Source organism: Acanthochromis polyacanthus, chromosome 1 (assembly GCF_021347895.1).
Source record: "Acanthochromis polyacanthus isolate Apoly-LR-REF ecotype Palm Island chromosome 1, KAUST_Apoly_ChrSc, whole genome shotgun sequence".
NCBI classification, from domain to species: domain Eukaryota; kingdom Metazoa; phylum Chordata; class Actinopteri; family Pomacentridae; genus Acanthochromis; species Acanthochromis polyacanthus.
Genome location: NC_067113.1, coordinates 14,069,052 through 14,094,368, shown reverse-complemented (window position 1 = coordinate 14,094,368; position 25,317 = coordinate 14,069,052). Strand labels below are relative to the sequence as shown.

The 25,317-nt window shown below is 43.7% G+C and overlaps 1 protein-coding gene across 1 annotated transcript in view; it reads right to left on the bottom strand.

Moving 5' to 3' along the window:
• runx3 (RUNX family transcription factor 3) overlaps positions 1 to 18,853 on the bottom strand; it is a 29,356-nt gene extending 10,503 nt beyond the window's left edge. The window contains exons 1-4 of the mRNA XM_022192443.2: positions 17,702 to 18,853; positions 16,885 to 17,041; positions 15,439 to 15,543; positions 2,956 to 3,102 (exon numbers count right to left, since the gene is read on the bottom strand). Coding sequence (XP_022048135.1) covers positions 2,956 to 3,102; positions 15,439 to 15,543; positions 16,885 to 17,041; positions 17,702 to 17,959 — 667 coding nt within the window. The 5' untranslated portion in view covers positions 17,960 to 18,853. The remainder of the gene's footprint in view (positions 1 to 2,955; positions 3,103 to 15,438; positions 15,544 to 16,884; positions 17,042 to 17,701) is intronic.
• Between the last annotated feature and the right edge of the window lie 6,464 nt (positions 18,854 to 25,317).

Genomic DNA, 25,317 nt, shown 5'->3' with positions numbered 1-25,317 from the left:
ACACAGGTGTTGGAACAAATAACATGTTAAATGATACCACCTGAAATGTGCCAGGACTTTCTTTTTGGATGATTAAATTGGTGCTGCCTTTCTTTTCCTCCACCTCTCTCACAGTTAAAACACATTTAAGTTAAAAGAGCGTCTTTCTTCTCGGCCATCTGTTAGAGGCCGTGCCAGAGGCTTGTTGATTTTTGTCTGCTTTTAAAATGGATTAAGGTAAAACTGGAATCCTGCTTTTTACTTTCAGATAAATCTTCACTCAGCTGTTTGCCTCCGTCAAGCCTGGAAATACCTGTTTTGTACATTTTAAAATGCAATGTCATAGTGAGATGTTCAACTACATTTAGTATCAGAGGAAGGAAAAAACTGCCACCCACAGATACACATAGTATACACATGTACCTCACTTGAGGTTTTGAAAACCAGAATAACAATTTAGTACTTGATTGTCTGAGTGTCAGATTTGCTTGACTGTACTAGCTGAACCATGCACTTTCAAACATACACACACAGACACACACACTCCCTCCGCCCTAGTTGAGAATCATTCCACATGTCTAGCAGGCTTACCTGTGGCCACAGAAGAACAAAAACAAGCAGCGAATGTAGTGTCTGCCAGCGTGCAGGATTCCTGTCACTGCATGCACTGTAATGAGCTCTTAATTACCCTGTCTGTCTGGGGCACTAGCGGAGAACTTGCAACACTAGCACGGAAGTGTATGTCTATGTGTGTGTGTGTGTGTGTGTGTGCGCATGTTTTTTATTTTCAATGCGCCTATGGTGCAATCATCTGTGTGTGTGATTTAAGAATCCATGGGTAGCAGATGTCTGGAGACGTGTCCTGTTGACAACAAAACTGAGACAGTATTTCATTGCTCAGACAACAAAATGAAGCAAGGAGGCTTTAGGAGGAGGTGACACTGTATTTTCTTTTTTTAGCCATCTTCAAGGAGGAAAATGCACAGTTCCAGCCCCGCATAGTGGAAAACATCTTTTGTAACAGCAAGACGGGAATCCATTTAATTATAATGTGTTGATGGGCGATCTATCACCCGGCAATTCTCAAACAAACAGGCCCCAGGATTTAAAGTATCTGCAAAGTACAACAGCGTCTGGCAGAGGCTGTCGAAAGCAGAGAAGTGTATGCTGTTGATATGTAAACACCTCCTTGTGTCTCTGAATGGGATTTATTACAACAAGTCTATTTTCATTCGAGCTTTGCTTGTAATACTGATGTGTTGTTGTCTGTGTATGATTCCTACATGTACAGGAGTGCTCTGTGTGAGCTGCTCCGTGACGTATATCCACAGGCGGCTGCTCAGACACTCCAGCAGATAGACAAGGTGGGAGGGAGAAAGGCCCTCTGCTCTGTTATTTAATTATTTTACCACTCTTGCCCTGCGGTATGCCGTCATAATGGTAATACCACAGATTAAGGTGTGTGGTTTTTACAGCCCTTCCCCTCCTCTGTCTCACTCACACACACTTCTTATAGACAGCCTCCAGTCACTGGCAGCTGTAATGTGAAGCTCAAGGCCTTTAAACATCTCTGACACTTCCAACTGATGTTGTGTCTGCTCTCTGTGTATGCTCTATACATGTGTGTGTTGCGACATCGCAGCCCTTTGAAGCCTGGCAAGTCTATGATGCTCTAAGTCCCACCCTAATCCTGTGCGAGGCAGACGGGAGCAGACCTCCTCGTCTGCTGTCTGGACCATGTCTGTACACCTCTCTCTGCTGATGGGAGCGCGCGCCTACCCCTCCCGCCGCCGCCCCGCGTTCAAGTCAGCCCTCAGAAACTTAAAGCTCCCAGTATAAGCTTCGCCGCAGGGGGCTTTTTATTGGCAGACAACCTCCGGAGCCCACGCCAAACTCTGAACCGTCAGAAAATTATCATCACACTGACTGTATTGTGTTGAAGTGCCGCACTGTTTATTCTGAGCATAACTGGTTGTTGGTGTTTCCAAAATGGCTGACATGTTTTCAGCTCAGTACAGGCTGTGCAAAGGGAGCAAAATCAATATCAACAGTAGGTAAGGACATGGGGGTAGAAGACCCTGTGTTCTCGGCAGTCAGCTGTTAGATAGGCCCATTCTGGTGATTCAGCGCTGGCTAAGCTAAGCACAAGGCCAAACAGTGTATGGCTGTGATACACACTGATAGACTTCCACCCACACACAGCTCAGCACTCCCAAACAAGCCCTCCTGTACACAGCAACATGCTGATACAAAGGTAATGAGATTCATTAGCTGGCTTGAGAACTGGAGAGTGGGCGGGAGCAGAGGGCATGTGTGTTCAGTCTGCATGCTCCCAGACATGGCATCCTGTTAGAGAGGCTCTGACATATGACGGAGAGTGAAGACTCATCCTTCTCCAGCCATCACCCACGCAGCTGTCCACAGCGCTAACACACACATACACACACACATTTGAAAACCCCCCTCCCCTCAATCGCACCACCTCTGTCTGAGTCTTGACCCTCCCTCCCCTCCCACCCCCGCACATTCGACCGGTCTGAGAGTGACGTGATTGCCAAGGTAGCGGACGGCTGTTACATTCCTAAGGCTGTAGTGTGTGGTGTGCGGACGCCAGCCTCGGCACCCAGGCCAAACTGGGCTGGCAGCACCCGCCATGCCACCTGGCCGCAGGCTCGGCCCTACATGCTGTGGGGCCCAGACCCACCAACACAGGGCATCCAGGGACAGAGCTGACATGAGCTTCCCCTGTGACGGCCAACACATGTAAGAGCTTTCAGATTAGTGGAACAGAACTCAAAACCTCACCATGGAGAAAACTAACATGAAGGGGACTTGGCTGAGCTTAAAGCAGAGAGAACTGCTTGTACTGTGTTGATGTGTAACAGAGTTGTATTGGATTACTTACCCTCTGGTCAATTAAAACAAATTATTTAGTTGTGTGGAAGGTGGCTGGTTGCATATGTCAGTGATCCTCACCTTGTGTGGTGCTGAGGTGGGTTTGGTGGATGGGGCGAGGATTATTGTTCACTGGGCCTATCCGCATAGTCCGCTGGTAGCGCTCAATCTCCGAGAGCCTGTCAGAGAACTGCATCTTCTGGGGGTCTTCTATCTTCACTCTGTGCCCTGAAAGAGCGACGAGGAGAGGAATTAAGAACTTGCCAATTTTACCTCCTACACAGCCAGGAAAATGGCACAAAATGGCACTTTATATTTCCAGAGTTGTACAAATATAGCAACAACAATAATAAGAGTCCTATTAGAAAACTTCTTCTCCCCTATTTCTTAATACAGCTCGGCAGTTTGACACATCCTGGCAAACAACTTCTCTTTGCCTGTTTAAACTGTAATTAGTGTAAAATTGGCTTGGACTCAGAAGAACATCAACATCCTCCATTGTAATACACATGCACTTTTACAGGATGGAGTTATATAAAGGGACAGAGAGACACTGTCACCATGTTTTCAGCTTCCAAACACAAAAATATTATTAGAATGTCACCAGACCTTGAAATACATTGGCCAGACAGAAAATGTTGCTCAAGCTGCACCTGCTGCCACGTCACTAGCAGATAACGATAAGTGGTTGAAAATAATTGCTTGAGGAATGTTGTTTTCCCTAAACCTAAAGTCCAAGAAATATTAAACTGTGAATTGCTGCATTAGGCATTTCTATGAAGTGATGAAGTCAAGTGATCTTTATCTTGCCAACTTAAAAAGCAAGAAGGAACGAGTATATCTGCCCCCAATTACCACCTCTCTCACACACCCACGCACAAATTCAGGTCTGACTGACACAGCACTTAGTCAGAAGGAAACACCCAGACAAAGCTACCAGACCATATAGTCATCAGTCTTAAACTTAACATAGAGAAGAGAAAGAAAAAGAGCCTTTTGTGTGTGTGAAATAGAGAAAGTAGGTGAGAATTTACTGAGAGGTGAAGCATTTCTGCTGCATCTCTTTTATCCAGACCTAGAAAACTAACCAACACACTTAGCACCCCTTTATCACTTTGATGTCCCGTTCAGGGAAATGGTAAGAAAAAAAAAACGTGATCATGGCTTTTATGTAGACACACTCATGTCCAAATACACATGTGTATTTGGACATACTCTACATGTGAACACACCTTAAATGTCAGACGTGAGTCCGGATGAGGGCTCTAATGGGAGGAAGAGATTTTAATGTAACTATCAATGCACCAAAACTGTGTGTGAACCAGCATGTATACATTCTGTGGTTTTCTCCCTGGCATCTCTACAGAGTAGCCTAATGTGAAGTAATGGCTGGATTTGAATATTTTATCACTATATAAAGGGGGCAAGGCAGACGGACCAATATGGATTTTGCCCGTCCTTTCTCTCCACTGACCCATGGGCAATATATCTTCCCTCTGAGGCTGACCCATGGGTAAAGTTTCCTCTCGTTTACCGCTCTGTCCATTTGTTTGTGCCCACCATCTCCCTTCCATCCTCTCTTTACGAACTATATAGAAATATCCAGCTTTGACGCCCCTCAACACACATGCGTACAGAAGCATGCAGGGTCACGCAGTGATGCACAGACACAATGTCTGATAGCAGGCGAGCACTCAGATCAAAACCGCTACTGTCTAAAGTCAAACTGCAGCACAGAATACTTCAGTACCTCTTTATTCACGCTCAGTGATCACCAGTTACTTTGAAGTTTATGTGTGTGAGAAAGAGAAAGACTCAGTCATGACTAATCTGTCTGAGCAGAGACAGCAGTTCTGCTGCTGCTCTGCAGCTGTTTGTTTTCCTGAGCATTAGGACGCCAGAGGAAAAGACTGTGTGTGTGTGTGCATGTGTGATTCCACCCACCGGCCGACCAGTTTGCTCCGTGCCGTTACTCAGGAACATATCCTGGGCGGACTCACGCCCCCTTGCAGACTCTGTAATATCTTTTTTATTCATATGCGGCCAGTCTGCCTTTTCTTTAAACCATGGAAGGAATGGAGGCTCTCGCTCACACACACACTCACACAGCGCCTGGTCCAGGCTCCAACACCCACATAGACACTGTGGCTACTGTCTGTTCCAGGCCAGAGCAGGGGCGGCCAGGGGAAGCGGCCCTCCAAATATAGCCCCTATATGTGTCCTTGTGTAGTTATTAAGAGATTTACACCACCTCAAACGGCTGAGGTCAGGGAAATGATACATCCCACTGCTCTGTGGTTGGAAAAAAGACAGACAGCAAGTGGAAAAAAATGATAATTGGTCAGTTTTTCTGTGGCCAGTGGTGGTCTAAGATGAATTGGCTGGCTCTTTAGGGATGAAAGTGATCATTCAGCTGCCCACAAATACACACACACACACACACACACACACACACACACACACACACACACACACACACTTGAGCTGTGGATCCTGTGGCCCAGTTCCAGCTGGCAGCGACATGCAGCGTTTAGCGACACACTGTTCACAGCTTCCAGTAGGGGGTTTAGTGGGCTGAGAGAGGGTGATTTTTTTTGAGGGGAGAGCAGAAGCATCATTACAACACGAACTGGAGCTCATTAACCCGAGGCTCACAGTTGCTATTAACACTGTTAATCAACTGGGTGGTGGCTTGAAACTTTCTTACTCTACTTCTTTTCTGTTTTCTTTCTCTTCTCACTGCGTCTCTTGGATACTTAAGCCTGTAAGCTATCAGGAGTGCAGCACACTTGCATAATGTCCTTTCATCTCTTAAATACACATTGATTTTTAAGTGCAACTATTAAAAAAAAACTCTACTTTATTCCTTTTAGTATGCAGATGTGTGTAATTTCCAAGGAACTTTGTGACTAACACATGGACTGTGATAAGCGCCTTCTACTGCATGTGCTGCCCATAAAGGTCAAGCTTATATGTGACTTAGATTTTTTAAAAGATGAATCGTGTCACAGCCCTGCCTTAAATGTCTTGCTTCTTTATTTCTCTCCTGCACATTGTTCGAAACTTTGCAGGAAAGTTTTATAAACTGCCTAAATCCTTCAGTTAAACTTCATGATAATACGCACTCTTTGGTCAGTTGACCCTGACTGTAGCCGCAGTATGTTGGGCCCGACCGTCAACATTTGACTTCTACCCTGCAGGGCTGGGGGCCAGAGGGGTACCGGTGCTCCACACCAGCCCTATTTCAGAGGGGTTTCTGTGGTCAGATGAATTTTTAATGTGTCAGGGTGCACTTAGGAGAGAATGCCCTTGTTTTTCTCTCTATGATATCATAACCACAAGATAGAGCTGGGAGATGGGAGCCAATGCACACATGAGGCCTAAACAGCAGCGCTCAATATGCATCCAGAGCTGAAAATGGACGCTAAAGGTTGTAGATTTACTAGCCTCCTCTCAGAGTAGTGGTCGCATCATCTGAAAGCATTATGGAAGTCTATGAAGAACAAATAAAATGGTTGATATAAAATGTCTGGTATTAACGATGTACTGAAAGGCGATGGCTGTGCTTTGCAGAAATGGGTGTGCCGCTCCCAGCCCTGCTTTGTTTTGTGTGTGTCTGTCTGTCTTTTTATTTCCTGATAGTGTTTTATTTTCACTGCAGAATAATTTGAGATGTTGCTTTGCTCTTTGCTTCGCCCCCCTGTGCTTTGAAGTGCTTGGAGTTTATGTGATGTGAAAAGTGTGAAGTTGTTTTTCATCGGATTGCACGTGGTGCTCTAGAACCAGACCAGACCACATGAACAGCACAGAACTACAGCAAGTTTTGCCCAGCCTTCCCTCCACAAAGCCCGTATCAGCTCAACACGGAGACGGTGTTTGCTCTGTGAGGTGACTGCCAGGACTTAAACACGATGCCGCAGCTGAATGATCACCCAATACAACATGCTTCCTTCCTTCATCCCCCAATATTTTTTCTCTGCTTCTCCTCTCTTTCTCTGTCTGTTTGTCTCCGTCTCCGTTGCAAGAAAGAAACATATGTTCCAGTCTGAAGGGAGACGCATTAAACACAAGCTCTTTTTAGTAAAGGGCTGGGTGCTTTTTCAGGGGCAAAGTGAAACTCTATCTGAACGGCAAAGGGCAATACGTGCTTTGGCCCAGACCCAAGTCTGCACTGAATATATTTGAAGTGTAAATATTTGTATTCAACGTATAAATGGACTTGATAGGCCCCTGATAACAGACTAGAATTAATGCGGAGTGCATGTATCACACTTAACACTGAAAACTATGTCTGGACTGTAAAGTCTATGGTATAGGATTACATACAAAAATGTTTGGGCAGTGCAGGGAGCATTTCTGCGTCTAATGTGAAGACTACAAAATGGCAACTGACTGTGATATTTTTCTGTTTAAGTCAGTTAAAATATGTTTGCATGAGCATTTTTTTATTGCATAGATGAGTCATCTCAATATTACTGCACATACTCTCAGGCAGGGAATCCTCTGCTGTATGTGCTGAAGAACTGAAAGTTAAGTGTTGTAAAGAAACACAAAAGCTGCATCCTTATCTACATTTTCAAACCCGGCATTCGATATGGGGCGACAGTTGAACACACGCTGCAGTGGGGCCTACTTGCCTGCATGCAAGCTTCCGTTTGCCCTCAACAGACACTGAGGACGTTTCAACATCTGTTGAGCAAAGTCTTGTACACCTGTCTTCCTCTTCCTCCTCTCTAGCGAACCTGAACCCCATACGTTCTGGTTCCCACCCTGCCTCTTTCCGCCACCCTTTTCTTAAACTTCCCTTTTCGTTCTGTTACGAGCATCATCGCGCAGCTCCAAAAGCATCTCTGCAGCAGTGAATTTGGCACCGGGCTTCCCAAGGCCACCAATCACACCATTGGGTAGTTACAGTGGGGTGAAATCTAAGTTCTTGTTTTGAGGCTGACCCTGAAGGATGTGGGTTTTACCCTTGGCTGGTGATTGCGGCTGTCTCGTCTGGGCCTAAATGAGTCGATGCTAGCCACACACAGACATTACACTGCTTTAAATTCATTTACATAATACTCTCGTAACACTTTCAGAATGAATGCATTAAGTTTTACGACTATATCATTATCATGGATTGAAGGGTATTTATTTCTCCAGACATGAACTAAGTGTGAGCTGAAGTCTCACTCTCTGAATGCAGTGGCGAGGTTTTTTTTTTCTTTTTCTTTGTGGAAACATTATTTAGGCTGACAGTAGGAGGTCAACAAAAGTTTTGGCAGGCTTTTATCTGTAGTTCACCCTCTATGGTCACAGCTGGGAGATCATCTGGTCCCTCAGGCAGATGCATCAGCTTCTCTCTGGGGACATCAGCAGTGTGAAAATCCCCCTCACAGGCCTGAAAACAAGCTGCTCGCAGCGGAAGTTGCTACATGAGACTGTTTGAGCAAAGAGCACAGCCTTCCTTTTCTGATAAGGGGATAAAGTGCTTTGCGTATGTGTGTGTGTGTGCACGTGTGTGTGTGCGTGTAACAGAGCAGTGCCACACAAGGCCAGCCCTACAGCGAGGCAGGTTGAGGCAGGCCAGGAGGGTGAAGGGGTGCCAAAATAAGGCCCAGTGCACCCGGATTCTCTAACAATACAACGAGACCCGTAGCACATTGAGAGCAATCATCCCTCCTTTGTCTCACCATTCTGTACTTCGTGTGTGTGTAACTGTCTTCTAAAGTGAAGCCGATCTGAGTTTGTGCGCAGACTTCACAGATTCCCCAGTGCTCCTGCACAGAAGGCCTATTTGGCTCCAGTGACGGATCATATTAAAGCAATAAGCTGCTTTGAGTGTGTTATTTTAGCCCTATTGGTGAATGAGGTTGTTGTGCGTGTCCGTGTGTGCGTGTTCATGTTTGTGCGTACGTGGTAGTCAGGTTGTTCGAAGCAGCGAGGTGCCGGGGGAAAGGTGGGGGCCTCGCAGAGCTGTGGGAAAGGAAAGCAAGCTGCCGCTGTCACATACATCAATGCAACGCTAGCAGATGTGTCAAACGGCTTTGCGTTCACACCTCCGTGCATACTAGCTCACACACAATAATGTGCAACAAGTGAGCATTTGCCCCTGAATACACACTCACGCAGTTCCACAGAATGACAATTGATATTCCAGGTGGGTCAAAGTAAATGTGTGAAATTTGAAATGTGTGAATTTTCCACTGTGTAGGCACGCACATGTTTCACTTTCAGTACTTTCTCTGAGGTTATCGTGCTTGTCATTGGACTGCTGCAGTAGTGTTGAGGTTACAAGACTGACCTCTCCTTTTCTGTGATGATTTCAGGCTGTTTTAAAGAGCCAAGGCTGCATGTTTACCCAGAGGATTACAACCTTCTCCGCTCCTGGAAGCAAGAGAAAGATTTCGCTACACCTATTATTTGCTCGCTGGTCCTAACCATTAAGCCCTGAAGAAATAAATATCCAAACCGCAGGGTGGTGGTACACAGCGTCTTTTCCAGTAACCAGCAGGTGCCTTCTTCCCACAAACCACCCTCCCTCCTCGCCGCAATCCCCGTACCCGCTGCCCCAACACAGAAAAGCAGTTTATTGTCATAATGCAGCAGGGGAGAAAAATATTCCTCCACTCATGGGCCATTTATTTTTCTAAATGCAGATCGGAACTTTTATTGAATTACAGCTGAAAGGTCGTAATGGCTCCCTCCTGTATGGGTCAGTGTAAATAAGGAAGAGTGAGCACACACAGAGTGGGCATTTTACTTCCCTTCATAGGTAAGTAAACAGGAAAGACGCTTGGCCGGTGAGTTTAGAGGGGAGTGGGTAGGTGGAGGGGGAAGAGAGCCGAGTGGAGATGTTGTAAGCTTCTCATTTGATACTGAGAAAGTGTCTTCTACTTTCATCAATGGAGTGAGTTAAAAATGCTCTCTGGCAGTTGTGTGAATAATTCGGTAATTTCTGCTGATTTATCTGCTGTCAGTAAATATGGGCTGGAAATTTTTTTGTCTGACTGGAAAAAGAAAGGGCATTTCACCCCCGTGTGTGTGTGTGTGTGTGTGTGTGTGTGTGTGTGTGTGTGTGTGTGTGTGTGTGTGTGTGTGTGTGTGTCTGACTGATCGTCATCTGCTGGCCTGAAGAGACACTGCGCTGTTTCAAAACATTAGACAATGTTCTTCTTTTTTCCTGTTTTTAGCTGAGACTTGTGCATTGACGCTGCAGCAACATGCCAAACGGCAAACAGAGTCAGCACGGGGCAGAAGAGGAGAAAAGTGCCAGTAATAGACTAAAGGCTACATTTTCTTTGTGTATGTCGCAGTTTAGTTGGGGTATTTAGACTAATTAGCTCTGCTTTCACAGGAAAGCCTAAGTACAAAAACTGAAGCAGGATTAGCAACAGCTGTGTGTGATTGTGTGTGTGTGTGTAGCCCTGAAAGGGAGTTGGCCTCAGAGTTTCTAGATGTGGTTAAGGTGGCAACAGTGGTCATAGAGCTTCCATCTCAGGCCTTTATTTACCCTCCCACGACAAAATGTAATCACATTACTGATGCTTTCATGTCTGTCCTGTCATACTTTAATGACTCTGACAGCAACGTGCCTGCAGTCACTCATTCCGAACAGAAAAAGACATTATAAAATAATTAACAGTGGGGTGCGGTTGGTTGCCTCTAATGCCAAGACATCCTGCAGGACTACTGTCCTCATTTGCCACCCAGCACAAGCCTCAAACCTTAAAATGCGGTGAATTATTTGTCACAACACACAGGCTTTTCTCTGAAATCAGTCCAAAACTATTCATGATACGCCACTGCATTCCAGTGGATTTATCAGTTGGCCAATATTTGCTCTACTTCTAATCACTGAGGCCAAGTATGACGCGTCTGGAGTGACCCCAGGGTGGAGGAACGCCACAGTCGGCGGCCCCAAGTCACTGCAGACGCCAGACGCACTGTTGTTCCTTTGAAGAAGACATAAAATCTGCCATTTAGCTCTACCCATCTGTCTGTAAGTGATGTTCAGGCAGACAATCTTAACCACTGTATCATAAATTAGTTGGTCATGAGTTTGGTTGTTGAGGCTAGCCACTGTTTATCTGTGTATGTGTATGTGAAGGCCACTACTGTATGTCTTTAGGCTTAGGCTATACGTTTGGAAGTTATGGTGAGCCATCAGTAGTCAGGAAAGCACCCAGCGTCACACATGTCACTGTTTCTCCCCTCCCTTGGCACTAATACACCTGTAGGCCTTTCTTTCAAAGACACCCATCTCCATTTCCAAACATCAAAGTTGCCTTTGAGAGAGCAATTCGCACTGAGGGTGAGCCTTTCATGTGATTTGTGGAGCATGGGCGTGGCCCTGGTGGGGCCTGACTTAAAGAGATGCACCTGGCAGGTGCATGAGCTGAGTACACGCAAATATATACGCAACAACATTTATGCTATCTTATTGTTTACTTTACAGAGAGACTGCAATATCACAGGAAAAATAACACAGCAAATGTCATTGTTTGTCTATTTGCATACTTTGTACAGTCTGTGTGCCAAATGCAAATAGAATCAACCCGCCAACTCCAACATGTGCCCCCGCTGCCCCGACTCTCTCCCCACGCCCGTCATTCTGCTCCTGGAGCTGCGTGAACACACCCAGCCGAGTAAATAGAGGCAACAAAACACGACAATACTTGTGTGATTTTGGTGGATATGAGGGCCCATGGGTGGGAAAGTGTGTCAGCACTGCCTGAATGTATGCAGGTATTGCATGTACACTGTATAATTATGTTAGCGGTTAGGATGTATTCATGTGTATCATTTTCAAGTATCACCAGACAAATTGCCACGGTGACCTCATTGAGGTAGAACAGGTTCCAACATCCTCAGCATTTGGCAAACAACTCTCTCTTTACTGCTGGTTTTCTTATCAGCATATAAACAACAAAGCTATAAAAAGTTTGGTTTTCAGAAAAAAATGCAAAATTATTTGAGAATTTTTTTCTCAAATATGGGTTCTGATATTTTGCTTTCTGACAGACCAATCAGATTCTGCTGAAATATAGTTTGTTCATAGGAACTACTGACTAATTCCAGTAATAGTGACTCTGTGCTACGCACACTGACTTAACTAAAAGCATAGATTTTCACACACAGATAACAGCCACAAATCTACTCTTCCTTTTTCAGCCCAATTTCGAAGTTATTCATGCACATTTTTTTTCCACGTTCTTTTCCTAATCTTAAACTCTTTTCTGCACATTTGTAAATTATATGTTGGTAGTAATTGTGAAAATATTATATTGAGATGTCCACACAATCAAATGCTTTCATACTAATTATTTTTTTAGACTTAAGAATAGTGACACTCACACCACCAAGCTGTGAAGAATTTCTGACCATCATTTTACATGCTAAAAATATTTGTGACTCTGTTTTGATTACTGCCTGACCCACAATAACATCTTCTAAGAGATACAAAAATACACACGGCCTTTCCCCTGTGATTGAGTACGCAGAAGCTGATGTGAGGGATCGAGAATTACAATGAAAATAGAATCGAGGTATAAATTGGTGAGAATAACCCCGCGCAATTGTATGAGCTGTTGTTTGGAGGCATCTGATAGCAGTAAAAAAAACAGGGAGGGACTTGACACTTCAGTCATCTGTTATTCCTTTTTTTTGCTTTTCTCTCTTTTTCAAGCTCAGCATGCCCTCTCTTGTTGTCGGATGTTATTCTTATAAAAGCTGCTTCACAGACAGAAGTGCAGAGAGAAAACTCATCAGGAGTTGTGCTTCCAGTTTGGGCTCAGCAGAAGTTTGATAATGAAGTATGGCAGATAGATCAGAGGTGGGGGGGAATGGGTACGATGACGAATGCCGGATGTGTGATGAGGAAATCGGCAGCAAGGGAGACAAAAATACTTAACTGAACATACTTTCTGTTCAGGAACAGAAAACTGTCTGGGCATGAGGAAATATATTAGTATACACAACTGTGCCCGTGCAGTAAATGTCTGTTTTACTGCTGAAGCGTTTTCACCAGGCATGGAGTTCTTTGTTACACTGCCGCAGGCAAACCACCGCTGCAGTCCTGTCCATCAGGTTCTCTCGACTGGATCAGTAAACATTAATAAAAACCTCCTCCCCCTCGGTGCCAGCTCCTACCGTGGCTCGGCTAGCAGCCATGCAAATGCAGGCCCTGCACAAACAGCCCGTAAAGCCCTGTACAGGCCGACCCCGCAGCCTGCCAGTCTGCAGACAGGTGAGCACAGTGCCGGCCAATTGTGGCTTCGGGCTGTCTGCACTCAAACGCACAGGCCGCATTGTGTGGCATTGTTGATGAAAAATAGAAAAGCAGGATCAAAGCGGCACTGGAACATTTAACTGTCTCGGAGGATGACATTTATAATGAAAAAATGCTGTTAGTTTTATATGTTGGCAATAGTGACTCCCTGCATTGGCTAGAAACGTTGTGCAGCCGATATAATGTGGTGCCTTGTGGTCAGAGAAGAATCTGATTATGTTTATGGTCCTAATAATGTTTGAATGGTAGTGTGTGTTCTTGCTCTTTGACTGTGCCGGGACATGACTGACATTATGCTCTCAGAATGTGCTTCTTGTTTATATATGAGAGATCTTTCATCTCGTGTGATTTCTATTTTGAGGCTATGAGCTCTTCAATGCACTAAACAGAACTAAAACTCATCTCAGCTTCAAATCTGACAACTCATTCAAACCAGTGTAAGCAACAATATAAATACGCTGCATTTCAAAATGTTTCTTTTATGAGCTGGCTGATGCTGAAACTACTTTCTCTGCACTTTAACTGGATATATTATTCTAATTCACATTTTTACATTTCCACAAATCTAACAATCTCTGCTTCCATTTGTTTCCAGAAGCTTAAACTGAATGAGGTTCTAGTTTATACATATTGAAATCATATTCTGATGTATTGGAAAAAAAAGTCAGCCTTTGCAGAGGTTTATTTTCTGTCATTCTGTGAATTCCCTCTCAGCACCGTGTAACAGAGTTTAATGGAGCCCTAAATTCCTCCTGCCCTATATTAAACACTGTCACTTTATAGCACCCAGCGCCAGTGTAAAAGTAGCACGGCCTCTCTGACGCCTCAGCTGGGGCCGTAACATGTTGACAGACAGACAGGAGACAACCTTAACGTACACAGTTATTTCAAGCCAAGACACTTGCAGATGCGCATGAGAATGCATTTATGCACAGACACACAGCCTTTTTTTTCTTTAAACAAAAGACCGTCAAATTGAAACCATTCACACACACACACACACACACACACACACACACGTACACAGGGTTTATTATTATCTAGTCCCACCCTTCTTTGCAGTCACTGTTCTCTTTTATACCTCTGCAAATAGCATCCAGCTTGGCAGGTGGGGGTGATGCCCCTCTGCTGGTGCCCCTCTGCTCCCTGTGCCAGCCATATCTCCCCCTCTCATGTGGCATTTGCTATCACTCTCCATGTCCCTTCTGTAGTCTGTTTTGACTGTGCTAACCTCCCCCCCCCGTCTCAGAAATCCACGTCCACAGACCTGAGCACGAGCCACAGCTCTAAAACCCTCTCTAAAACCCTACACTCTAGAGCCATTACAAGCACGATCCCACCATAGAAATGATCATGAAATCCTACCCATCGCGTCTATCCCACCTTGAGCTCAAGAGAAATTTATGCGCGCGCACACACACACACACGCAGCTCTCAGCAACTGACTCATCTGAGTAACACTACTCTCCGCCATCCCTCATTCCAGCAGCATTAAACCACATGTGAATGTAGCTGTGGCTGAACGATGGCGCTAACAGCTTTAGCACGCCGGGCCTGCCTGCCAGGGCTAACAGTGGCCGGAGTCTGCCCTGTGTTAAATCAACGAGCCACTTATGTGGTCGGGCAGGTACGACCCCTCTGACCAGCGCTGAGAAGAGGTAGGGGTGAGGAGGAAGAGGAGGAGGAGGGTTCCACTGAGCTGAGCCACCTGCGGCTTGGAGACTCACTCAGCTCCTCTTAGTGGTCTCGGGTTATGCCTTAATATGCTTTACAGTTTCCTCTGACTGGTCCTTTCCCTGTGCCCCTGCCACACACACACACACACACACACACACACACACACACACACACACACACACACACACACACACACACACACACACACACACACACACACAGATATGCTCTTCTATTCTAGTGAGGACAATATACTGCACTGTATTCATTCTGTAGAGGTTTACCATAACCACTGTGTGCCTAACCTAAACTTAATTCAGATCCTAACCCCAAAAACCAAGTCTTAACCCCTGAATAAGTGGGGTTTTGCACATCTGTACACACATGCACATGTACTATGAGATTTGCTCTGTTAGATTTTCATATGTGACCTGCATGTGACTCATGCAGTCCTTTTAGCATAGAGATCCTGACACCCACACTGCACAGGAATAGCTGCTCTAACTGGGTGGCTCTGCAGCATCACGCCACAGTGCACTACAGCAATAACAATAGTAGTGTTGGTGGCTCTGTGAGTATGTGGGGGTGTGAGAGAGACAGTGTGTACTCACTGCGTGGCTCCCGTGGTCCATCCACAGTGACTTTGATGGCGCGGTGGTAGGTGGCCACTTGTGGCGGTCCGGTGAACACGGTGATGGTGAGAGTGAAGCTCTTCCCTGCAGCACAGCAACATGTCCATGAGATTTATGAGACGCATTTCCTTTTAGAATTATCTATAAACGTTTTTTTCATCTTGTTTGCAACAATACACTGCTTGTTCAACTTCAAGTCATCACAGGCCTGCCGCAGTCTTTGAATTAAAATTGGAAGAAGGAAAAAAAAAGCCAAGGGCCAGTTCTTTTGACGGCCTGGCTGCGGGTATGATTTAGATTATTGAGCGAATGTCTTCCAGATTGTCTCAAAGAGCTTACAGCAATAGTTTATTGTTCAACAAGGCAGGATCTTGCTCCCATCTGCATCAAAGTCCGTGCAGGGGGAGGAAGGCTACGCCATGCAGCGGGTCCGGTGCGCGTCCCCGGCTCTGAGAAAGGCATCTCTTGTTAAAAAGAAACTGCGTAGGAGGATAAAGGAAGGAAAAAAAACGAATCCTCGGGTGGGGTAATTAAGCTCAGATATGAAAGGTATGGGCTACTTTTTAAATTCGGTTTGGAGAGCGTTTTTTCCATTCATCCAAACCACATAGTGATGGGTAATAAAAAAAGGAAACTCCGAATAATGCCTCCACCACTGGAAGATATTTTTTTTTGGTGAACAATCAAGGTTTTTTATTTTAATTTTATCTAGCTTGAGATTTATGAATGAACACTGAAATGCTTGGATTTACTCGATATAAATTTGCTCAGTAGACTTCTGGCTTCAACCACAACATCCTGCAAACAGGCCTGCTGGTGTTGTGGATTTTTCTACATCAACCAACTCACGATAAAATATATTTATACATCAAAGAAGGAGGTGTCCTAGGATTATTTGACAAATCTCCCTGGACATGGATTGTGAGGTGGTTTTTCATCCGACTTACCCCACGTGGATAATTATTTGTATTCCCGTGGATTAAGAAAATTACACAGTCACATTTCAACGGTGCGCTGTGACGCAGGCCAGATGTTTCGGAGGACACCCGTGGACGTCAGCTGTGGCCACCGGTCGTACCCGCATCGAAACGGTTCCACACTTTAACATTTAACAAAAATACCCCCAAAGCTGACAGAGAATTATTTAAAAGCTATAATTTAAGGAGCATCGTCTATCGGGATTTTTATATTTTTTAGCATTCTCTCAAAAATAATAACATGCTGTCATCTGTCGGTGGTTGTTCCACTTAGAGCCAGAAATATGATCCATTATTTAAAGTGCGTTCCCAAACGTTGCAGCAAATGGCATCACAGGCAGTGCAGTTCTCTGGTTGTTGGTGTCCAGGCCTCAATGTGTGTATGCGTGCGTGTGTGTGCGTGTGTGTGCGTGTGTGTGTCAGAGAGAGTTTCAGAGGTTGAGCTCACCTCGTCCGCTCCTGCCCACGAAGCGCAGGTCGTTGAAGCGGGCCACCTGGTTCTTCATGACGGCGGAGGCGTTCCTCAGCTCGGCCGAGTAGTTCTCATCGTTCCCGGCCATCACAGTGACCAGAGTCCCGTCAGGAACATCACCGAGAGCCACGACCTGCGCGCAGGAGAGAGCAGGGGCGGTCAGTCTGGGTCACCAAAACCAAATGTACACAGTGCGCGCGTAAAACCCGCATCCGGCTCTCATAATATTAAGCACCGATATCTTTACAATTTCACCACAGTGTCAACAAAGGAGAGATTTCCCTAAAGTAGACATCCTCCCGATTGATATTAAAATAAAAACCATGTGAATTGTGTATGACATGCATTTTATTGCCCACTTTGTTGCTTTATTTATTTAGGGTTAAAATAGTGCGTTAAAATACTGCAGCTGCAAGTATTCATTCAAATAATTTATAACACAAAAAAAATCTACTAATAAAAAATTAGCCCAGCCTTGTTTTCTTTTTGTACTTTCAGGTCTGATATCTGCAATTATTCCTAATCCGTTATTGTTCCGGATGGAGCAGCTTTAAGCCAATAAAAGCAAAGCGTATTTTTACGTTTTCAATAATTTAATTTGCTGCACAAATGCAGAATCAAACAGGCACAACTTGCGAAGCCCGCTCTATAAATAAATCCAATTGAATTAGCTCGTAAATTCCATCAAGTTGGGTTTAAATCTGTCTCTTTACTCTGCGTTTCCCACAGTGAGAGAGTCACAGAGCGCATCATTAAAATGAAAATAGAATAAAAGGAAAGCCATGTGTCTTGCCTTGAAAGCCACGGGGAGCGTCTTGTTGCACCTCCAGTGAGACGGCAGGACGGAGCAGAGGAAGTTGGGACTGTCGGTCCGCACCAGCTCGCCGGCGTGGTCCGCCAGGACGTCCACCACGTTCCTGGTGTCCGGTCTTGACCTGAGGGGCCCCGGGGTGGCCATGGCCCCGTTGCCGTCTCCAATCTTACTGCAGGGGAAGGACGTGGAGGGCGGCGTGAACCGTCTGGTGGTGGGCGGCTCTACGGGAATATGCATCACAACAGCTTGGGTCAGTGCCACCTGACTGGGTCGTATCAGAAGAGCAGAGGTCTTTTGGAGCAGAAACTGTTATTTTTCTCAGTTTTTTTTCTCCAGACGCCGATGGTCTCAAAAGTCCACTGAGCGCAAAGGATGGAGGCGAGAGCCTTGCTGCCTTCACAGAAAACAGTAAACTCTGATGACTGCGTTGCTAGATCATCTGCACATGATGTGTCAGCTTGAGGAACATCAGGGCCGTTCTGGTTTTCACTAACTTCAGCAAAAATTGTACAAAACAAAAAGCTCTCCAAAGTCTCTGACTGTGCTGAACTTGTCTCGTATCTGCGCTCTTATCTGCGCACACTTGGTGGGTAACTTCAGCCGCGTGAAAACACTTTATCAACACCACAAAACTACTCGAGCTCTCGCTTGCAAATCAGTGAATGAATCCCCTAAACGATCTACTGCCGATCAGTGACAATCTGTGGTCAGCAAGCAGGTAATCCAGCCGCGATATAAAAAGTGACTCAATCCAGCTGACTGACTTTATCGCCTAAACTTGAAAAAAAAAAAAAAGTCGACTAAACGGCGAAATTTTATCAGACGCCTCCTCGGATCTCACCAGAAAACCGCTTTCACCGCTGAAAAAATTCTCAACCACGACTATCTACAGTGAACTGTAGTTAAAACAGCACTGTCCTTTCTCGTGCCCAAAAGTTCTTGCAGCTTTATCCCGCTCGGATCTTCCCACAGAAAAGAGCGCGGTTGTGGAATAAGAGGAACGCTCCCGTCGCTCCACTTGGATCTCCTTTGAAAGTTATCCTTTTGCGCAAGAAGGAGCCGTGAGGCTGAACAGAGTGCAGAGTGCCGCGATATTATTTTACCCTAGTCATTTTAGTGTTTAGTGGTTGGGAGTGCGGAGATGATTTCCACCAATGAGTCTGCTGGGTTGGGCTTTCATCAGACCAATCAAACTCTCCGCTGCTCCTTCTGCAATTTCTGCGCTGTTGTCACACACGATCTGAATTATTGATACATATCTGTGCTTTTCTCTTTGCTTGCGTGTTTTGTGTGCTGTACACGTTAACGTGCTACAGAGAGAAATTAGGAGACAGTATGAGTTAAACGTATGTTAATGTAGAGCAGCTTAAAGATCAATTATTTGGACAGAAAATTGGATTTTTTAAATGTTTCCAACTATCTTTAGGCACTGTTTGCGACAAGAAGCATCTATATCAATGTGTCTGACATTAAATTTAATGGACTTTAACGTGTAAGATTGAATCCTTGTGTTAAGCAAAACCTCTTCTAAGTAGAGATGATAAATTATTTGTCTCATAGTGCACTGCTTAAATCATCTAATAATTACAGATAAAAGATCTGCTGCTTTTATCTCCCACACTGGTTTATCGCGCCACCGTTTCTGGTCTTATTTTCATTGGAGCTGATTTTAATTTATCAGAAGAAGCACAGAGACTGCACAGTCTTGTGGTTTAAATCTTATTTATTCATTTCGAATTCATATTATGCCTGGCGTCTTCAATAAAAATTTCATAAAGGGAAATTATGGGTTTTAGACAGATCCGTATCACTTTAATTGACTGAACTGGATTAAATAACAAAATTAAAGCAAACAAGCAAATGTCTTCTTTTTTATTCCACATCAAACGACACAGCAGACTAATCAGTTTTTGTGCCAGGGGCGGAATTCATTAGAAATGTTGGGGGTTACATCAAATGACGGCGCACCCTGCACAGCCGCGTCATGCAGCTTTCCGACACTAGTTGGCGCATTTGGCTTTTCAATCGCCATCAGCTCAGACGGTCTGAGGCAGACATTTCACATCTGCAGAGGAAAGGAAACTTTTATCTGTGCTCTAAGATAGTCGGAAATCTGAATTAAATTCCACTTTAGCCAAAGCAGTTAAACGAATTCCATTAGTGAGGTCTATTTTTTTATTACTGGAAGACGCACAGGCGGCTTTTGTCTCATTTACTTTTTTTTTTAATTTTACCTGAGTCCCAATAATATTTATCATTGCTGAAAATTACAATTATTAAGAAAGTACTTGCATTTATTCGTTCAATAACTGCACGTTAAAGCTATTTGATGACTTAAATGTATCATTTCTGCCTCTAATTACAGCATTTGCAGAATTAATTGCTCCACTGTTTTATGTCCTTTACTGTAAATGGATGAGCAATTTCTCACACGTCGCTTAAAATAACCCACTTTACCTTGATGGATCTGCTAAGCACTGATGGAGTTTTATTATTGATTAGAATATAATTTTGGAGTCTTGTTTGGTGCAGAAATTAATTGAGAAATTTCTGGCAGCGTTTGAAAAAAAAAAAAGGCACCAAAAACAACCCATCAAAATCATTTATAATTGACAATAAAATAAATGTCGAACAAGTCATTTGGATTTTCACTGCAGCGCGTTTTAGATCACTCGAGGATTTATTTGTAATAATAATATAATAACAGGCTGCGATTTTGTTTTCGTGCTGGCGCGGCTCTGCTGTGTGTGTGGCGCTTTTTAAGTTGTTTACTCGCATGAGAATAAATTAAGTGCAGTTAAGTGGTGCGAGGAGTCATCGGAGTGGCTTCAGATTTTCCTTTAATTTCCACAGTCACACTGATCAGAGTCAAAGGGAGGAAAAAGGATGCAGAGGGAGAGCAAAAAAAAAATTAGACAATTCCTCATTTAAAGAGTCTAAATACCGCCTGAACATTAAATTTTATTTCGCAGTGGCTGTTTATGTGGTCACAAACACCACCATGTCAGTGCAGCTAAACATTTAGGCAGAAAAACAGCCTATAGTTTATACACAGTCTGTATGTAGACTGTCTGTTCAGAGGGAAAATTGTGAAGCAGTTATTCTATAAATCAAGTCATTATCTAATTTAATCTGTGCTTTATCTCTTTGTCGTTGGTTTTTTCGAATGGATTTTTGTGTTCCAGAGAAATATTAAGCTGCTTGTTCAACACTCAGACACTCCTTGTTTGTGGGTTTTTGTTATTTTCATGATGTAGTTCGAAGGGTTGTTATGACTCATTGGATAACAGCATTTTAAAAACAAAATCTTACTCTTGAACTCATAGAAGTGACGCCAAACGTGGGAAAAAAGTCATGATAGTAAAGCCATCAGTATCACCCCTAACACTAGCACATATCTTCCTTTATAAGAGTCCACGTGTGACATTTTGGGTGTTTTTGATGTGAAAATCCCCCCAAATCACAGGAGCTGATGCTGCTTGTGGTGTATAACAGCAGCAGCTTAATCCTCACAACCCTAACTGCAAAAAAACAAAAAACAAAACATCATCTCTGATCAGATCACCTATCATGCAGCCTCTATTTCGAGTGCAGCCCGACTGGGACAATGACAATGCCGTGATATTTTAGTCGTCCTCCTGCCCCGGTTCATTATTAATATGTGACCACACGCCCCAGCTATACCCTGCCCAGCCGTAATGTGGGCTTCGGGCGCCTGTCACATTTAGACCTCCACATCTCAACATGCAGTTTCTACAGTTTCAGCCGCACAAGCATTGAGGACAGAGCCCGCCGTGCCCCTGAACGATTTTTAATGATCCAAGTGGGTTGAGCCTGAAATCAAGACAGAACTCCTGGAGGACATGTGAAACCTCGGACCCACCTCAAAAAGGCCTCAGCATGTATGGTTCTTACCATACAGGGATAAAAAGAAAGCAGATCCTGCAGATATAAATCACGAAATCACATCATTGTTTACTGATGGTTACTCTGCGAAAACCTGTGACTAAGAAGTTCCTATCATCTGTGTGTTCCTGACCTGAATCATAATGCAGGCTCATAACAAGAAAGGATTCCCTGTGGTGTCAGAAAGCAGTTTGTTGGTTACAAAGACAGCATGAAGTGCTTCTTCTAAAGCACCACAGTTCTAAAGAGGTCATTTACGACGCTTTGGAGAAATCTAAGTAAAAATCAAAAATGAACTTTAACTAATTATAAGATTCCTTGGAGTCCTTACAAAGAAATGCATCTTCTGCTCCGTGTTTAAAAGCAAAGGAAACCCCACTTGCTTTGGGTTTTGAGCGTAATGAGTCAGATTGCAAAGACTAATATGAGTATGATCCCCATTAGCAGAGAAACCAGTGGAAGCCTTTGGGGTTTGTAAACGTATACCTGCCTCTAAATGCCACCCACACTGCTTTCAGTGCCACTTAAAAGTCACTTTGAAGACGGGGACAGTGTCAGATATGTGGAGATCCCTTTAAAGTTTTTCTTTTTTTTTTCTGAATATGATCTATTAGCCTGTGTAAACTCCCCGGCTATTTTCAGACATGCACACATAAGCCTTTGGATGGGTAGCTATTCATTTGGAAAAGGGGGCTATGGGGGCAATTAGAAATAGTTTGAGGTTCGGCAATGACATAAGACAAAGATTTCTATCTTTAGAGGAGCTGTGGCGGTCACACATTTCTGTACATTCACAAATTACAGGGCAAGCTTTGGCCCTCAACCCACTGAATGCATTCCTTCCGAAAAGTGTCTGCTCGAATTTCAGCCGGGGGTTTCTGCTCAGTGGAAATATGAGTGTTCTGAATGGACGACTCCTATGAAATGGAGTTTTATTCCTCTCGGATTAAATTAGCTCTACTTTGGGGCTTGGGGTATTTTTTTGTATGAATGATGAATTCTGTGGTGGCTGTGGAACGCCGGGCTTGTTTACCCTTCCCTCCTTTTTTCTTTCTGTTTTTTTTTTCTTTTTTGAAATGTAGCTTGCAATGAAATGGACTTTCTGCTTGATATGACAAGAGTGTCTGTGATTAGACTTCCAAGCATGATGTAAGTCACCAATGCCATTTGTGCCAGTCCCCTCAAAGCCAAATCATATTCTAGCGTCGGAGTGTTTATATACACAAGTATATGGAGAAACTTTTAAACAACAGTGAGTGGGTACAGACTGTTTGGGTTTGGAGCTCTTGCTGCTCTGATGGCTGATTCTCTCTCAAATTTTGATTACATAATGTGTCAGCACATCACAATTGGCGGTCATTTTTGTCCATTTTGATGTTCAGACAAGAAAATCGGAAACACATTGAACAATTTTCAATCATATAAATTTGTATGTTACTTTTTCTCCACCAAGGCCGTCTGTGTTAGTTTTAATGATGACTGGAATGCATTTGTATACTTAAACTTTGTTATAGCTCTTAATGACTCTAAAATTCTTTATTTTTAGTTTCATTGCTATAGTTTTTGTCAGTCTTTTACTCTTTGTGGTATGCTCGTATGAGTGTCAGGCCCCAAATCCAGATCCTTGAAGGCATTTAGAGTATATTTTATTCCAGTGATGATGAAGAGGATGGTGACATTTCCAAACCCAGCAGCTAATTACTATGTAAGCGTGATGAGCCGAGATGCGGCAGTCACCAGAGGAGACAATGAGTACATTCATGCATCTTTAATACACTGCTTAGATTTTATAAAAGGTGCAGAGCAGAGCCAAGGGCTTATTAAAGCCTTCTGAATCAATTGAACAGCATAATGACTGTTGGGGGACGACTCCAACTGTGTTTTTATTTCTGTCTGCTGAATGTAAATGGGCTTCTTAAGAACTACATTCATTTTCAAACATACCAGGCATGTATTTGTCTGTCTCACTATTCATTCCATATTGAATACATGATGAGTTTGTTAGTCTTTGATGTTCCTCAGTCTTCTAGAGCAATGAGGAAAAATCTAAGTACCTTTACTAAGGTACTGTGCTCAGTTACAGTTTTAAAGAACCTTATGCAAGGAACTTCACCTGTGTATTTATAGCTAAAAGGAAAATATTGTAGATTTTGTTCCACTGCTATATCTGACTACATTTATTTGTCGGATGTATCTACTCGCTACAGTTTAAATTATGATTTTGCATCAAATAAGTCTAAAAAATACAATTCCTAATTTTTATGTCTTCGAATTCTGATGTCTTGATATTTTACTTTCCACCAAAGTGACAGGTCTCCTCTACATTTCTTAGATGGCTTTATTTCACTAAGTTCTTGAGGCCCAAAGAAATCAAATTCTGAAATATTTTGTGGTGACCCAATAACAGAGTGGTTCGGGACCATGCCACGAGGGTACAGATGCTTTGAGTAGTGAGGTTCAACCATTTGCTGCGTGTCATTTCCCCACTCTTTTCCTCACATTTTGTGTCTTTTTCCACTGCCACTATGAAACAAAGGCACAAGAATTCTACTAAAAGTCCTCTTTCAAAAACTTATACTACAAAAAGTGCAGACAAAAATACTAATTTGTATAGTAGAATGCAGATATTTGTTACGTTCTATACATTATCATCCATCCATCCATCCATCCATCCATTCTCTATACACCGCTTTATCCTCACTAGGGTTGCAGGGGGTGCTGGAGCCTATCTCAGCTGACTCGGGCGAAGGCAGGGGACACCCTGGACAGGTCGCCAGTCTGTCACAGGGCTACATATACAGACACACAATCACTCTCGCATTCACACCTACGGGCAATTTAGAGTAACCAATTAACCTCAGCATATTTTTGGACTGTGGGAGGAAGCCGGAGTGCCCAGAGAAAACCCACGCATGCACAGGGAGAACATGCAAACTCCATGCAGAAAGATCCCAGGCCCACCCCGGGATTTGAACCAGGGATCTTCTTGCTGCAAGGCGAAAGTGCTAACCACCCCATCACTGTGCAGCCCCCTACATTATCATCCTCAGATTAATTTTGTCACACTCTGGATAAACTAGTTGACTTAACTAACTGTATTTCAAGTAGTTTCATCCACCTCTCTCTAGTCTTATAGAATCATATATATCTTATATTTGAATATTTTACAGAGACCCTATTATGCTCATGTACATATTCCTAATTTTATTGTTTTAGCCCACTAGAATATGTTTACATGTTTTAATGTTTAAAAAAAACATGTTTTTTTTTTGTTTTTTTTGCATTTTGTTCTCGACTGCATTACCTCTGCTGGCATGCTGTCAGAAACGCTCTGGTTTAGCTCCTGTCTCTTTAAGGCCCTCTTCCTAAAAAGCCCAGTCTGCTCTAATTGGTCAGCTAGCCTAACAAATGCAAGGTTGCATATCTCTGAGTATAGAGATGTAGCCCTAGCATATATAATGGCTCTAGTCAGGAAACAATAGCCGTTCATTCTTTGTTTGAGAGCTAAACTAGGCAAGAGGCATGGTGCAAAAGTGATATATAGTGATGTAGTGAGGGAAGAAAAGCCTGGATTTCATGTTTCAGGCAGGTAAGGAGCAAAGTTTTCTGTGGGAGTAAATACCTCTCTTTAGTCTGGAATTTGGGCTACATGCACAAAAAGCTATAGCACTATGAAGGAAATGGGAAAC